General features: G+C 29.0%; 1 protein-coding gene across 1 annotated transcript in view; it reads left to right on the forward strand.

The window, feature by feature from the left end:
• Positions 1 to 14,520, forward strand: part of LOC107454352 (alpha-tocopherol transfer protein-like) — a 34,695-nt gene extending 20,175 nt beyond the window's left edge. Inside the window, exons 2-6 of the mRNA XM_016071528.4 lie at positions 1,244 to 1,426; positions 3,497 to 3,739; positions 5,296 to 5,486; positions 7,604 to 7,714; positions 12,943 to 14,520. Of these exons, the coding sequence (XP_015927014.1) occupies positions 1,246 to 1,426; positions 3,497 to 3,739; positions 5,296 to 5,486; positions 7,604 to 7,714; positions 12,943 to 13,155 (939 nt within the window). The 5' untranslated portion in view covers positions 1,244 to 1,245 and the 3' untranslated portion in view covers positions 13,156 to 14,520. The remainder of the gene's footprint in view (positions 1 to 1,243; positions 1,427 to 3,496; positions 3,740 to 5,295; positions 5,487 to 7,603; positions 7,715 to 12,942) is intronic.
• The last annotated feature ends 2,522 nt before the right edge of the window (positions 14,521 to 17,042 follow it).

Raw genomic sequence — 17,042 nt, forward strand, 5'->3', positions numbered from 1 at the left:
TATTATTTTTTTTTAATTTCATTTATAATTAATTACATTGTAAAACCTGATTTTTTTAAATTTTTTATTAAATATGTTACCATTTTGGTAAAAAATATTTGAAACAGCGAAATTTACATCAGTATTATTCAACTTGATAAATTTTGTTGGATATATAAGCTAAAACTGATGAAGTGTTCGTATCTATCTTTACAGGGGAGTTTTACATTATCGGCTACAAAGGCATATTGTCTCACAAAATTTATTTTACTAAGAAGCTCAGATCAAATTTAAAGAATGCAGATTAATATAAAAATAAATATTAATTTATTTATTATATAATTCTTAAAAACGCTAAAAAAACGTTGCAGTTTGTAGCCTTTTGCCCTTTCTTAAGAAAAAATTTTATTTTCAATAATGTAGCAGCAAAATATTACTGTGGCAATAATTCGAATTGAGAAACATGCGCAGAAATAATGTATGTTAATAATAAAATAGGAATGTACATAATTAAATGCTTATTTTATTGTAGAAAATATAGTATTGACGATATATACAAAACTGTTCACGAATGTTTCTGTCTTATACTGTGTCGTAAACAGTCCGGAAAAAAACAACAATAAAATTATAGTTTTGATTTATTTTATTTGACTTTCAGCAACAACTTGTGAATTTAGATTTACTTTGTTCTGGCACCAAGCCTCTTAGTTTTATATCTATCTTTCTATATAAAAAGTACTAAATCCAAGATAAATTTTGATTCAAGGCAGATTTAGAATAATATAAAATAGAACTATTTTGTACGGTTTTGTACGATGGGGAGAAGGGGAGGTATTATACAAAGTACGTACATTTAAACCAAATTTAAATTTGACTTTTTCCTACACACTCCTTAAATAAATATTTAATTTTATTTAAAACATAATTATTTTAATTTTTATGAAAAAGGGGGGTAGACTAATAAAATGTACGTACTCTAAGGGGAGGGGGAGTAAGATCTTATGTACGGTAAAGTACGAAAGGGGGGGAGGTGGTTAAAATTTCTCCATTTTTGTGTACGTACTTTTTGAACGGCCCCTTATATTTAATTTACTGTGCAAATTATTCACATAATGATAACAATTCGTATGTTACGCATTACACTATTTAAATTAAGTTGCAATTTTAGATTACTAATTACAAATTTTCATAAATTTTGCCATTTGGAATGAATTAATATCTATCTTTTCGAAATAAATATATTATTTTTTCCTTTTTATTCCAGCTATGACGGACAAAGGCCAAAACAAGAAAGTCCAAATATCTTCAACAGTTCCACCAGATGGTTTTCTTCCATATCATTGGAATGTTATTACACCAGCTATGGCAGCAACGGCTGCTAAAAACATAAATGAAACCGAAGAAACTAGAACCAAAGGGTTGAAAGTTATGAGAGAGATACTCAGAAGTAATTTATAGATATTTAACTCTGTTTGTTTCTTTATCAGTCATTTTAATTTTTTTATATATATATTTTGTGCGCAGGTTGTGCATTCTAAAACATTTGCCTCTCTAGATTACGACTAGAAAGTGACCGGCGAAAAATGTTCTAAGGACTGACCGTAATCACATTGCTCACAAAGCTAGCCATAAAAATACAAACATGGCCATAATTTTTTTTTCTCATAAAATATATGCCAATGGCCGTAAATTAACGGTATCCTTGTAAAAAAAGCTTTTTTTCAGTTCAGATATTGGCATTCCTTGATACATGGTCTCTTTGATCGTCGTAAGGCGAAACGTAGAACCAGACAAAATAGTATAATGTATAGTGCAGCCATCTATTGAGGAGTGAGAGAACTGCTTGTTTATTGTCCGTGGACACCCGTAATGAGGGAGTGCAAGACTCTTTTTTTGACGCCGACTGGTTTCAAACCTTGGATTTTTGTGTTCGTAGCACTTAGTTTGCAACTATCATGAAAAGGGTGTACACCCTGGTATGAAATTTTTTTATTATGATCCGTATTAATTAACGGCCAACTCTACTAATTATGCTGAAGATCGTCACAATTATAGGCACTAAGATTTTTTTGTCTAAGAAATAAGCTAGCTGTATAAATTAACGGCCAACCCTCCAAATTTTATGAAATTTTTTAGAGTGCAGTGTATTTATTACTCATGATGTCTATTTTTAGAATCTTTATCGAAAAATAAATCAATAAAGTAGGCATACACATTAAGGTCATAAATTGATAACTAAGCGAGAAAGAAATAAAAATGCTGTAGCAATTATTCAATTCACTAGTTAAAATGATGGTGAGGAAAACATTCAAACCATTATCGTCTGATGCTTTTTTAGAGATCTGATCTATCGTCTGATGCTTTTTTTTACCTTTAAACACTTCATCGTTTTCTGTGGCAATCAAAAAAGTTTTCATGTTCTCCTTTATGTCTTTTTCGGTAGGAATTCGTTCAATTTTGATAGCGTTTTGGTTTTTAACTTTTAAATGCTAATATTCATACTTCATAAACTGCATTTTTGAAAAGGGATCTAAAAATAAGTATTACGAACAATCATTATGGTATCTCTTTATATTAAGATCATTGATTACAATCTGTAATGTCTAATCCTCTATTATACAGTCCCTGATTAAATTATTAGACGCACTAAAGATTCTATGTAAAATCTTAATTACCAGGTGATACTATACAGCTTTATTGTTTTTGCACAACTGAAACCGGTTTCCACTAGCTTACGTTCGTGTATAAATTGGTAACATAGAAATGCAATTAAAAATAAATACAAATAGGAAGCTTATAAGAAATCTCTTGAATAAAAACCCATTACATGTATGTTTAATTATAAAAGTATTACATATAAACTCGTTCAAAACATGTAAATATTAAAAAATTACAGTGCGTCTAGAAATTTGGTCGAATTATTATAGTATACTCTATTTAATATTTATTATATAATACCTGATATAATAAATATTAATTATTATATCTGATATAATCGTGTATTAATTGGTTAACATAGTAATGCAATTAAAAAGAAATACAAATAGGAAGCTTATAAAAAATCTGAATAAAAACCCATTACATGTATGTTTGATTACAAAAGTATTGCATATAAACTCGTTCAAGACATGTAAATATTAAAAAATTACAGTGCGTCTATAATTTGGTCAAATTATTATAATATACTTATATAATGCCTGATATAATAAATATTCTATATTTATATTATATATCGTCTAATTTAACCAATGAATACACGAACGTAAACAAGTGCAAACCGGTTTCAGTCTTCTAAAAACAATAAAGCTGTATAGTATCACCTGGTAATTAAGATTCTACATAGAATCTTATAGTGCGTCTAATAATTTGGCCAGGGGTTGTATATAATCATATTTTAAATGCAATTTTTATGTTGTTAAAATTATTCTACAACAAATTACAATTATTATAGGAACTACAACAATTATACGAACAAATTTTTCACAATTTATTCTTAAAATATATTGTTTTTTTAAAGGTGATCCAGATATTGAGTTCACGGACGAAGATGACATTCTTCTCGTTTTCCTGAGATCCAGAAAATTTGACGGAGAGAGAGCGGCAGAATTTTTTAAAACAGGTTTACATTATGTAGAAAATTACCGCTACTTGTTACAGAGGAAAGATCCAGCTATACTTAGGAAATTCCTTAGGACAAATACGTTCGGCTTTCTTCCTTACAGAGACAGTAAAGGAAGGGCGATCATTTACGCAAGGGCCGGTAAGTATTCATTAACACCTGCGCAAATGAAAGTGTTTAAGAAATTATTTTTTAAAAATATCTCTCCGACCAAAAATGCAAGAATATAATCTTCGATTGTGCTTGTAAATTAATATAATTTGATTTGTTAAATTACGGTAAAATAACCGGGTGAAGTCTATCCATCCAATTAGCTGTAAAGTTTACTGTAAAAAACATTTTTTACTTTTATTTTTTTTAAATCGTTTACAACTAGTAGGGTTAGAAACATGAATATGAAACTACCATTTACAACTAGCATGGTTTCAAAACTGTAATAAAAGTTTAACAGGACATTGAAGCTAGGTTTTTTGTTGGGAAATGGGTTAGAAATCCGGGAGTGCAGGAGACTTTTCATGTGCTGAATAGAATGGAAGAAATATTGTGATATCAACGCTGGGGCTCGAACTCCTATTCTGTGGATCATGAGATTGAGACATTAGCCCTCTCGTCTATAAAGAACTGAGGAACTAAATTCTTTATTAAATGGGCCTAGTTGGAGTAACAAAATTCCGGTTATTTAACTGTATTAGAGGAAAACAGTTAATGAATAGTTTCTCTCACAGTTAAGAGTTTGAATACCATTTTATTTACGGTTAGTTGACTGTTTTGTCTGAATACGGTAAACAAAAAAATTTAAATAAATTGCTATTTAACCATTTTTTTCGAGAAATTTCTAACAGTGTATTTAAATAATAAAAATTATTGAATTAAGATATTAGTGACAAAGTGCTGCGAGAACCTTTTTTCTCGTTAAAGTATTAACGAGTTAAGTTTAAATTAAAAGTTCTGTAAGATATATAGGAGGTATGAAAGCGACATGGTAGGCAATTTTCTGTATATAAGTATTTCCGAACATAAGCCTAGCTTTACATAATGGATGTTTTATTAAAAAATTCACCCTATATAAGTCATAATAAAAATTATAATAAATACATTTAAATAACAAATATGCTTCGTTAAAAAAAGGATGAAAAAGAAGGAAAACTTCTTACTTGTAGCCATATAGCATGATCTCAACTCAGGGTATTTAATGTTTGTGCTATCTGATACTAATACTCAAGTGATTTAAATTTGATTGATTCAAGCTTTGATCACTTGACTCAAAAATTAATGCATATCCTCTTGAACTGATTGGGTACTAATTAAAAATCGAGTAAGAAACAAAAGAAAAAGGAAGTAGGAAAGTTTTATGGAAAAAAAACTATTAATCTAGCAAAACAATATAAATGTTTTTGTTCACGTTTCTATTTTACTATTCTTACAAAATGAATAATTTAAAACGTTTGACAAAAAAAAATTTAATAGCATTTGCTATTGCAAATATCGCTTAAATATTAATGAAACATGCTAGTTATAGTCATAGACGTTTATCAAAAAGATTTTATGCAGTAAAACACAAAACTTTAAAAAAATTTAGTTGGGTCTTAAAACAAACGTACAAAAAAAATAGTTTTTTCTTTTATTTCATAGTTACTTACTTCTTTCGCAAAAAACGTTTCTTTTTTAAAATAACATCATTTGTCTTATTTATTTAGATTTATGGGATCCAGATGAGATCGCAGCAGCAGATTGTATTTTCGGTGGACTGATATCTGTGAGATCAGCAGGCGACAATCCAGTCAACCAAGTGACAGGATTCGTGGTCCTGCTAGACCTAAAAGGGTTAAGAATCCAACAAATCATCGCAATGAGCAAATGGATGCTTTTTGGAACCGTTGCACTTCAAGTAAAGTTTCTATTCTTTCAGTTTCATGCTCCTAAACTCAGTAATTTTTTTTACATCAAATTAGATGTTTAAATAAATTTTTCCTCATTTGGAAATTTAGAAATTTTTTCGTTGCTTTCCTTCCAGTTCCATAATTTTTTCTTTCTTATCGTTTAAAACGACCCATTGTACAATTTCTAAATGACTGAATAGAGAATGTTTAATTTTAGCAAATAATTTTAAACCATAAAAGTTGTCACAAATTCTCGAAAACTGAACAGAATCGTTACAGGATAATATAAAATAAGATTAAAAATCAAATGCTAAATTGAATATATCATCTACAATAGAAAAAAATTCAACACAGAGGTTTTTATAGTTAAGATACGTACTTTAAATTACATTTTTTAGCCCACGTAGCACTAAAAACAGCATTTGCGTTTTAAAAATATTTCTTTCGTTTAAACATAACGTGTAGGTTTTCTGAAATGTTTCTACTATAATCTAGTAACATTCTAGTAATCTAGTATTATAAATCTAGTAACATTCAAATTCGTGATTATCTAATTATAATACGGAGATTCAGACATTTGAATGCTTTCCACGTTTTATACATCTACCAATTCATTAGGCCGGGATAGCCTGGTCGGTAGGGCGCTGGGCCCATGTCCGAGAGTTCGTGGGTTCGAACCCCACCGGACAAAGACGGTGTAGTTGATGACTGATGCACGTTACAATTCTGTCGAGTCGCAAAGTCCTCCATGTTCCCATAACAAATCAATACCTCTGAGGGTACTGGATTGGAGATCGATCGTTCTCTGATTCAGGTCAAAATTACGATCTGTGGATGAATAAATGGATGTATGAATGGGTTCGCCTTATAAGCAGGTGTGACGTACGATGTGGCAGAAGTCGAATTCTTGACCATAGATGGCGCCACTGAAAAACAAGAATCGCAGACTTTGCCTTAAATTTGATCGGTTTCACCAAGCTGGCTTGCCCGTGTGGCAAGCGGCATTAGAACCAACCACCAATTCATTATTTTTGCATTTAATATTTTTACCAAAGCGAAAATGTGTCGCTAATGCATGATAATAAGCTTGATACTTAAAAGGACGCCATACTATGGGAGAAACTTTCCATCGCAAATTCTCTTTCACTTTCATAAGTCGTTTAAAATTTATAGTATAGAAGAAGGGAGTTCTGAAGAACCTAGAGTAATAATTGAAGTTTCAAATGCTGAAAAAAAAAATTATTTCTTCAAGATCAAAACGAAAATTAAATTATGAGAAGATAACTTTGGATTACGCAATGGGGAAGTTGTCTTCCAATAATTTGTTTGAATATTGATATTTTCAAATTCATGACTAACTCTAAATTTGGTGAAGATTTGGTATGAAGGTGAAAGAGAATTTGCGATGAAAAGTTTCTCCCATTGTATGGCGTCCTCTTAAATAGTGAAAGTACGAGAAAAGGAAGAAAAAACTTGAAATGAAAAAAGTCTTTAAATAGTGTAATATTCATTTTCATTTTTCATTTTCATTATTCAAATATTCATTTTTGAATGTTTGAATGATATTATTCAATTATAAAGTCAAATCGTATTAGTAGAATAGTATTAGTTATGATGAATAAGTATAAAACCAGTAAATTATGATATCTTTGGGAGATTATCTCTAATTTATATTAAATAAGTTTCATAATAAATATAAGTAAGTATTATATAAGTTTCATAACAAATTTTTCAAATGAAATAGAGATCCATTAAAATAATTTTAAAAGTAATTTTGTAACTGAAACTGTATAATCGTCTTAGTGTCTATCGAGTGATTAATGGAGCAAATATCGAGATATGTTGACATGTATACAAACTTTTGTACTTTTCCTAATATTTTTGTACCAAATTTAAGTTCATATGTATTTATTTACTAATATGCCTAATGCAATTTTGATTTTTTGTTATCTTGCATTTCCTTGACACCCTTTCTACATTAAAATTTAATGAACTTTAAAACACTGTCATAATTTTCATTTAGTTGCTTTTCATAATATTTTGTTATTCAATGATTCTAATGTTTTCAATGATTCTAATATTTTTTTTGTCAATTCTGTCACTGAAGTATATTTTATCCCAATAGCGTGCTTGTCCATGTTTTATGAAAGCCTTTCATGTCATCAATATTCCGTCATTCTACAAAATTGGTTGGAAAATTGTCAAGCCGCTCATTAGTGAGAAAATACGAAAAAGGGTAAGAAAGTTTCTCTATATATGCTATAGTTATATAAGTCCTTAAAAAATAAAACAGCAAACATCACACAAAATTTGAAAACAATTTTTATTGTGATTTTTTAGATGGTAGCTGATTTAAGATTCTCTTGCATTTGAAATATTAAAGCGTATATTTTTTTCCATAATTTCTTACTCATCCCGCTATAAAACGGACCTCGGCAACGTCACATTTATTTTTAGAACAAGGAGATTCCGCCACCTGTTATTTCCACCCTCCCACTCCCGTGATTGCTTTTCATTCATCATTGTTTTTCACTTTTTCCCCTCCTCAAATGTCGATATTTTTTTTAAAAAATGCTAAGAATACGAAGATTATTATTTTCCTTATTAAATATACACCGAAGAGCTATTACATTATGACCACCCTGCTAATAACATGTAGGACCATCTTTAGCCTTCAAATCTGCTAGCACCCGCCGTGGCATTGATTCCACAAGGTGCTGATTGGTAGTCTGGGGTATCTGGTACCAAGCGCTCACCAACTGGTCCTGCCATTCCCTCACATTGCGAGGTGGTAGCGTGGCAGCACGAATTTGGTTTTCCAAGTAGGACCACAAATGCTCTATTGGATTAAGGTCAGGTGAATTTGGGGGCCAAGACATGACTTGAAAGTCACTGGAATGTTCCTCGAACCAATCCATGACGATTCGACCCTTATGACATGGTGCATTATCCTGTTGGTAAACACCATCCCCCGCAGGAAAAACTGTTGCCATGAATGGGTGAACCTGGTCTGCAACTATGTTCAAGTAGCTTACAGACGTCAGGGATTGTTCTATGAGGATTATGGGTCCTAATGTGCCCCATGAAAACATTGTTCCTGGGCGAGAAACCATGAAAGCCTGGGCGAGCCCATTGTTATAGATGGAGGATGGTCATAGTGTAATAGCTCTTCGGTGTATATTTTTTTCATAATTTCTTACTCAACCCGCCATAAAATGAACCTTGCCAACTTCACATTTATTATTAAAACAAGGTATTTTTTTTAATTCTAAGAATACGAAGATTATTTGTTTTTATTAAACATATAGTCATTATATTTTTATGTTAGAATACTTTATTTGTTAATTATCATGACATAAATAACTACTTGGATTTTTAAAAAAATCATCTGTACTTTAAAAAAGTACGTAAACTTAAAAATACTGAATGTGGGACGCAATAAAAAGCAGTAAATAGAAGTAATTTTAAGTGTTAACAATATTCAACAATCCAGTTCAAATTAAAAATTTATTTTATCTATCTTTCCTCACTTTTTCGCTTTTTTATTCTAAATATTTTATCTTTAAAATATACCTATTCTAATTAATGCTCAAAAAATAAAGTTTTATAATAATATTTTATTTATTTATTTATTTTTACTATTTACAGACAGAATATGGGCAAATTAGTTGCACCAACCCAACCATTTCTTTTTACCTTGAAATAGCAATGCCGTGTTATGTCTTAAAACATTTTTTTTAAACTGTCTTAATGTAGGTCATAAATTTATTTATTTTTAAAAAATTTCCAAACCTTCACAACTAATTATGGGAAAATCCCCGTTTGGACGAAATTCCAATAGATGTGGAAAATATATTCTACTTCTTTCGAAAATGCAAACCGCAATAACAAACAAGTTTTTTATTTACAAATAATAAATTTGTTTTTGTTTTTTTTTCTACATGGGGTAAAACAGCGCTGAAGGCAATTTTGTTGCCTCGGAAGGTGTACCAGGTTACGTTGACCTAGCACTTTCAGGTAACAAAATTAATTTTGATAGAAAAACCATGTGAACATCTGTGTTGTTTATCACAACGCTTTTTTTCCCCTGTGACGCAACAACCCCACAGGATGAACACATCTAATATTCTCATTGCGTTGTTTCTTTTCCCATTTCTTAATTTACTCAATTTTTTTTTTTTTTTTTTTTTTTTTTTTTTTTTTTTACTTTCTCAAGGATAACTCGTGTATGCTGCTTTCGTTATAGAAGTAGAAAGACTTAAACTTACGTTCAATAGTAAATTAACTCTTTAATGATTGTGATTTATTTTCGAAAAGAATTTCATTCAGAAATTTCTAGAATACGATGTTATTTTCATGATTATGGAAAATAGGAATGAAAAAGTTCCGGTTAAATTTTTTTTTATATCCAAAGCAGTTAAGAAAAGAGCAACAATGTAGGGGTTTATAAATATGCTTATTTTTTTGAAAATGTTCTTAGATTGACATGACTTGTAATTATTTAAAATAAAAAGAAATCATCTAACCGGTTATGGTGATTAATATTGCTTCTTTGCCATCATTAATATTCCTTCCGTGTGCCACTGTAATGTTTGTTTCGCAACACGGCACAGTGGACCAGCATCCAAGGTTTCGCGGTCAAAATTAGAACTTCGATAAAATTTGTTTCAAAATTTGGGGGTATTTATGAGCTATTAAATTGAATTCATAGTTGAAATTTTGAAATGCACTAAAAATGACAACAACAAAAAATGGCGGCTGAAATATGGCGAGCAAAAATAAAAATAAAATAATATAGTACGTTTAAATAATTAAATATAGCAATGAAAATATAATAATTTTCATAATTTTATATTAAAAATGAAAAGCAAATTATATTTTTGAAGTAATATTACAAAAAAAAAAATAACGTGAAAACATGAAAAAAAAACATAATTTTTGTTTTTCGGTATATTTAGTCCACCTTTGCAATATGGGCAAAATGGGGCAGGTTTTTTTCGAAAAAAGAAACATCAAAGAAGACAACAAAAAAAAGTTTAGCTAATTACCTCGTGGAACTTTTTAGAGATAAGTTTCGAAAGTGATTCAAACATTGCAAAATGTCAAATGATAAGATATAAACTATAAGTTTGTCAAGAGTATTAACTAATCGAACAAATTGAAAAATTGCCCTATAATTTCAGACTAATTACTCTGATAAAAATGTAACAGAAAGGTGAAATTCCTATGTATATTTCTGAAATATAAATTTAAAAGTTGCATTTTAAAAAAAATTAACATATTTTTCACAACATTGTACTCTCGTCGGTCCAAAAAGTAAATTATAATGTTTGGAATGATTATGAATGCTTAATTTGGGTTACATTAAATGTTAACTGCCGAAACATATTTTAGTTGAAATTTAATTTTTGTCTTTTGGCCCAAGATCATGGTCTCCTGTCCCACAGTGCACGGTTATGAAAATTACTTGATATTTTCCACACTATAATAGATGGAAAGTGTTAAACAGCATTAATACGTTTACCAGCAACACAATACCATACTGCTTTAAAAAATGGTTTTTGGGATAATATACAATGTGCTCAATATTTTTAACTCTTTCTCACTTTAATCTATTGATATTGAAGGGAAAAAGGACATTTTATAAATTTTGTTAAGTTAAAACTTTGTTTTAAGTTAAACTTTTTCAGTTTTGTTTAAGGTAAGCATGCGAAGAAAAAAAAACATTTTTTATATATAAAATTGTAATTCCGTTTAATTTTTTGAAAATAAATGACTTAATTTTCTCTTGGAACGACTTTCTCATAAATAAAAAACTAATGAAAAAAATGCGAAATACAATATTATAGCCATAAAAAAATTCTTCTCATTTCAACATAATATTACGTTTTTTTTTACTTGTGATAGAAAAGCAGTGTTGTCAAAAGATAAAAAAATTTAGGAGAATTCTCCTATTTTAAAAGTTGTGTTGCTTAGAAGCCACAGTTTAATTTAATTTGTAATATGTATTCTTCATTTTACAAATGAATTGGATATTCCTGTAGAATATTATATTCTATTAGTAAGTATGATAAACATTCTAATATTTAGCCGTATTGAATATCTAATTATAGGATGCATTTGGTAAAATTTATTGATTTGTATTTTTAATTATAAATAAATAAATTGTAATGTCCTTTATTTCTAATTGATTTTTATTTCTAACTATTTCTTAGTTATAATTATTTTTATTATTATCTGCTACTTATTACTATTACAGTCTAAACCATATGAATTTTAAAACTTTCATAAATTTGTTGCAAGTATGTTTTATTATTATGGTTTATGGATTAAGAATTGTGTTTGTAAAACAAATATTCTCCAGTTCCATATATTTTTATCATCAATGCATTCATAATAATGTGTCACTTGGCGTGCATAAAAGTGAAAATATTGCTAATAAACAATGGAGGATTTATTACTTTAACATATTATTAATTAACACTAATTATAGTCAATTGCAAAAAAGAAGTGGATGGAAAATGCTCACCAATTATCCGTTCCATATTGAAGTATCCCACAAAATTCAAAATTAAATCAACTTCTTTGCTAATAATTAACCAACTCTAACTGCTTAATTCTTTCTCTTACACTCCCTTATATTTCACTATTTTTCTTTTTGAGTCTGATAAGCCATTGCTTAACTTAAGAAATTAAGCAACTCTAACTACTTAACCATTTTTCTTACACTTCCTTATATTCTTTTTTTTTTCTTTTGTCTGATAAACCAAATTAAAATATCCCACGAAATTAAATCAACTATTCTGCTAATTAATTAACCAACTCTAATTGCTTAACCCAGTGTTTCCCGAACTTATGAATTTTGTGTACCCTTTCTAAATTTTTCGTAACGCTGTGTGCCACTAATTAAAAACACTAACGTATTTTTTACTACAAAAAAATTGCACAAAAGTTAAAAATCATAACTGGCTGTTGACACCACCAATTATTAACTGTTAACTTTGGAAAAAATACCCAATAGAAAAAATACGTAATCGGAAATTTTCATGACTAGCTTTGTTTCTAAATAAAAAATTTTGAAATTATCGTTTGCTGTAAGATATTTCACATACGAACGCTTACCCCCTCTAAACTGTTCCCGTACCCCTGGGGGTACGCGTACCACACTTTGGGAAAAGCTGACTTAACCCTTTCTCCTTCACTCCCTTATATTCAACGATTTTTCTTTTTGTGTGTGATAAGCCATTGCTAAACTTAAAAAATTAAGCAGCTCCAACAGCTTAAACTTTTCTCTTATACTCCCTTATATTCTTTTTGGTCAGATAAACCATTTCAGAATTTAACTTAACCAACTCTAACTGCATAACCCTTTTCTTGTAACACTAAATTTGGTGACGATAAGCATCACAATAATTATATCAAATATACCAACGACTACAATTCCATATAATTTTTGTTTTTCAGTTTATATTCCATAAGAGCCAGGACCTCAATTCACTATACGAGCATTTACCGCCTGATATACTTCCTCCGGAGCTGGGTGGCAAATTGGGACCTTTCACAAATGACCACTGGGCTTCAGACAGCCAAATAGATGCATTGGAGAAAAAGTATTATGACCAACTGAACACAAATGGCATTATATCCAAAAGAAAAAAGGCAGCGGCATCTAGGTAATACAAATAGGATGTACATATATCCTTCAAATCTTTACTGTGCTGAGTCAATTTTACGACACTGCAGTTCCTCAAGAGTATATTCGAACAAGAACTTACTAAGAGTTGGACCAATGAACAATTGTATTTTTTTAAAACGTTATTGTTCGTGAACTTATTTCTTCAGTCACATAACCCCTAGACCATTGGAAGTGAAACTTCTGAAAAGAACACAGCGTCATAATCCCTTCTTCCATATTATACAAAAATGGTATCAAATACTTCAACAGTTGTGTAAAGTTAACAATTGGACAAAGATTAAAGGAAGTGTAAAAAGAAGTTATTTCTAAAAATTCTATTTTAAGTTTTCGAAAGCTCCATACATCTGTTAGTGCAAAGAACGCTGCAATTTTCTCATTCAAATTAGTTTCAACTTATAGAATAACCTCAAAACGTTTTGAAAATTTAACAGTATTAAAGAAGAGCACCATTTTTCAGAATAAAAAAGCTAATTGAGGACTTAAATTCAATATAAATTTGATCACTATTATTTATAAAAAAAAACTATTTCTTTTTTAATTTAAAGTAACAATATAGATCGAATTACAATGGTAGGTTAATAAGGGATCCGATCCCAACGTCTAGATAGTTGAAAAAGTTATATCTCATCGAGTACTAAGACGCAATGTTAAAAATTTTAAAAAAATAGAACGATCGAAACTAATTGCATTGAAAACTATAATTAAACAACAATATTGTTTATATTTGTGCAATGTTTTTGATGCCTTTCGGTTTGCTGAGATAACTTAGAACAGATTTTATGTTATATCTTAAACTTTTCCAAAGCCTATTTTGGAATCTATTATTTTAAATGGGGATACGGATAATCAGCTCTCCGGATTATTAAAGGTAGAATATTTGGAGTTATATCGAATTTTTTTAAACATAGAAATATTTGCAGTAAAATATGCCTTTAATATCTCAAATTAAACCGGACATAATTTCGAGCAAATCGACATATTACGCAAAAAATAAAATTTTTTAATTAATATTATTTTATATGTTGTTCTAAATTTGCTTGTCTTTAAATAATTATAAATTTTCGTACAGATGTGCAACATTTAACTATAGATGAACTTAAATATTCAATATGATTAATAATCAATAAGCTATCAATTAATACAGTTGAAACACATGGGGGGAATTTGATTTTATATGCGGCCGCTATAAAGATTAATTTCTGGTATGTCAATATTTGTATTGGAATGTGCCAGTTGTATTGTCGGTGTTCATAACTCTTTTTTTATATTTATGAATACTACTCATGTAATTTATTATTTTATAATATTTATGCTTATCCTTTGTTAATAAAAATGTATTATAATTATATGATTATCTCATAGTGCTTTATGAAAAAAAATCAGACTTTGAATGTTAATTTTCAATTATATTTAGAGAATATAAAGAATAATTTAATGAAGATCGAAAAACAGTAATTGTACAGTATAAAAATCGTTGCATATTTTTAAACAATGTAAATTCAAATGGCAAAATCCAAAGTTTGAACAAAACCATTCAAAAAGTTTCTGAAAAATCTGACTTTGTATGTGTATTTTTAAATTTTCTATTGCTTTAGGGGTACTTAATCTACTTCGTGTATATATAAAGATACGTAAACTTGAAAAAAATTATGTTTTTTGAAATTTTTAAACCATTAAATTTGGTTTCTAAAATTTTATTTTTTGACAACTGTACATACCAATTGCTATTGAAAGTTTAAAATCTGACTTCGAAAAATAACTAATTTTCAAATTTTGGGCACAGATATATCTTAATTTGGATTCTAGACAATAACTTTTTGAGTTAAAAGAAAACATTTGTAATATAGCTCTAATAGGTAAAAAAACGGATTTAAAATGTAATATTTAGTTAAACTGCTTACAAATTTAGGTCAGAGAATAGTCATTATTGTGCTAATATTAACTTCAAGAAAAATATTATCATGAAATAGAAAAAAACAAGTTTTATATAATTTTCTCAGATTTTGCAATTTGATTTCTTAATTTAGCTACAATTAAAATATTCAAGGTTTTGAGAAATATTTCTGATTTCCACGTTTTAGGATATAATTTGACTTTATTTTTAAGAAATATAATGTTATTATATTCGAAATGTATTCGATATGTTATATACAGGGTCTTTATAATTAAAGTTCCATTTTGAAATGGCTATAAAAATAAAACTACCCGACCAAATGTCATCAAACTTGGTAAATGTCTATAAAAGGTCATGGGATTTTAGTTCCTGCAACAAAAAAAATTTAAAAAAAGTCAAAAATTCACCACTAGCGGAGAATGGCGCTGTATGCAATAGTGTTAAACAAATGTGAAATATGCAAATTTGTTTTACACGTCATGTGACTTTGCAGTTATAAAAGTGAGGCGCCTTGTCTGAACTGTCAGTGTTCTGAGTCGACAATGTCTGTTACCATGCAAGACCGTGCTTTGCTCGTGAAATGTTACTATGAATGCGACAGCAATGAACGGAGGGCTTTACAAAAGTTCCGTACTCTAAGAGGAAAACGCCGAGGTCCAATGACACCGCAAGGTTTACGGCAAATTTACGGTAAAAGACGTGTAAAACAAATTTACATATTTCACATTTGTTTAACACTATTGCATACAGCGCCATTCTCCGCTGGTGGTGAATTTTTGAACTTTTTTTTTTTTTTTTTTTGCGGGAACTAAAATCCCATGACCTCTTATAGACATTTACCAAGTTTGATGACATTTGGTCGGGTAGTTTTATTTTTATAGCCATTTCAAAATGGAACTTTAATTATAAAGACCCTGTATATTCCAAATAAAATGCATATACACAGAGCTTAATGTAAATAAAACTTTCATTGTTCAATGCCTCATATAAGAAACGAATCATATACCAAAACTTACATAAATAAGTTTCGGTTTATTAATTTCTAAAAAAAAAATTTTAAGTTATCAGTGTTAATATAGAACCTAATACTTGTTCACAACAAATCTAATTTTAAATTTAGAGGAATGTGAATTATATATAAATGGAGAGAAATAGCATAAAGAAAAACTTACGTGTTCGAAAAACTTCTTCATATTTGACTCAAGAATTCACTTTTATTTCAACGGCTAATAAAATACGCAAAATAGAAAACTATCTAAAATTCCCTGTTCTTCAAAATAAACATACATCCATCAAAGTAACGATAAGCAAACAACCAGAATTGAAGAAACTAGCAAAATGGTTGGATATTTAAAGATTCTTAAAAAATCGTTTGATTTCATTTGCTTTAAACTTAATTTCGATTTTATCATGGATTTTGAAATACATTAATGTGAAAACGATTTTTTTCAAACTTTCCTTTTTGTTAAATATTTAAAATGGAATCTTTTCTCGTTTATTACTTTTATCTAAAATATGGAAGGAGGTAATTATTTATTGTTCTGACATGAAAGTGTGTTTGCCACGATATTGATTTTGTAGAAATTTTTTTTAATTAAGAACATATAATTAACTTGCAAGACATTAACATAGACAACGGAAGGGAACTATACTTTAAATACAAGACAATTAGGTACTCATTTATAGACAATTGGGAACTTTCGGGAAACTCGAGAATGTTGCTGTGTGTTTTCAACCAAGTTGTGTTGTTTATTACCATGTCGAAACAACAATTCTCATTATAAATTTTTTTAATCTTTATCAAAAATTAAATTTAAAAAATATACACATTAGGAGTCTCAAAACAATTTTAGTAAGAAAAGTTAAAAATGCTTTTCGAATTTAACGAATCACTCAGGAGAAGACCGGACAAGAAACTTTTAAGACGTGGAAGTTGCGTCGGAAAAAATAAATATATGTTTAATTGTTGAGTGA

This window comes from Parasteatoda tepidariorum, chromosome 9, assembly GCF_043381705.1.
Source record: "Parasteatoda tepidariorum isolate YZ-2023 chromosome 9, CAS_Ptep_4.0, whole genome shotgun sequence".
In the NCBI taxonomy this organism is placed as follows: Eukaryota; Metazoa; Arthropoda; class Arachnida; order Araneae; family Theridiidae; genus Parasteatoda; species Parasteatoda tepidariorum.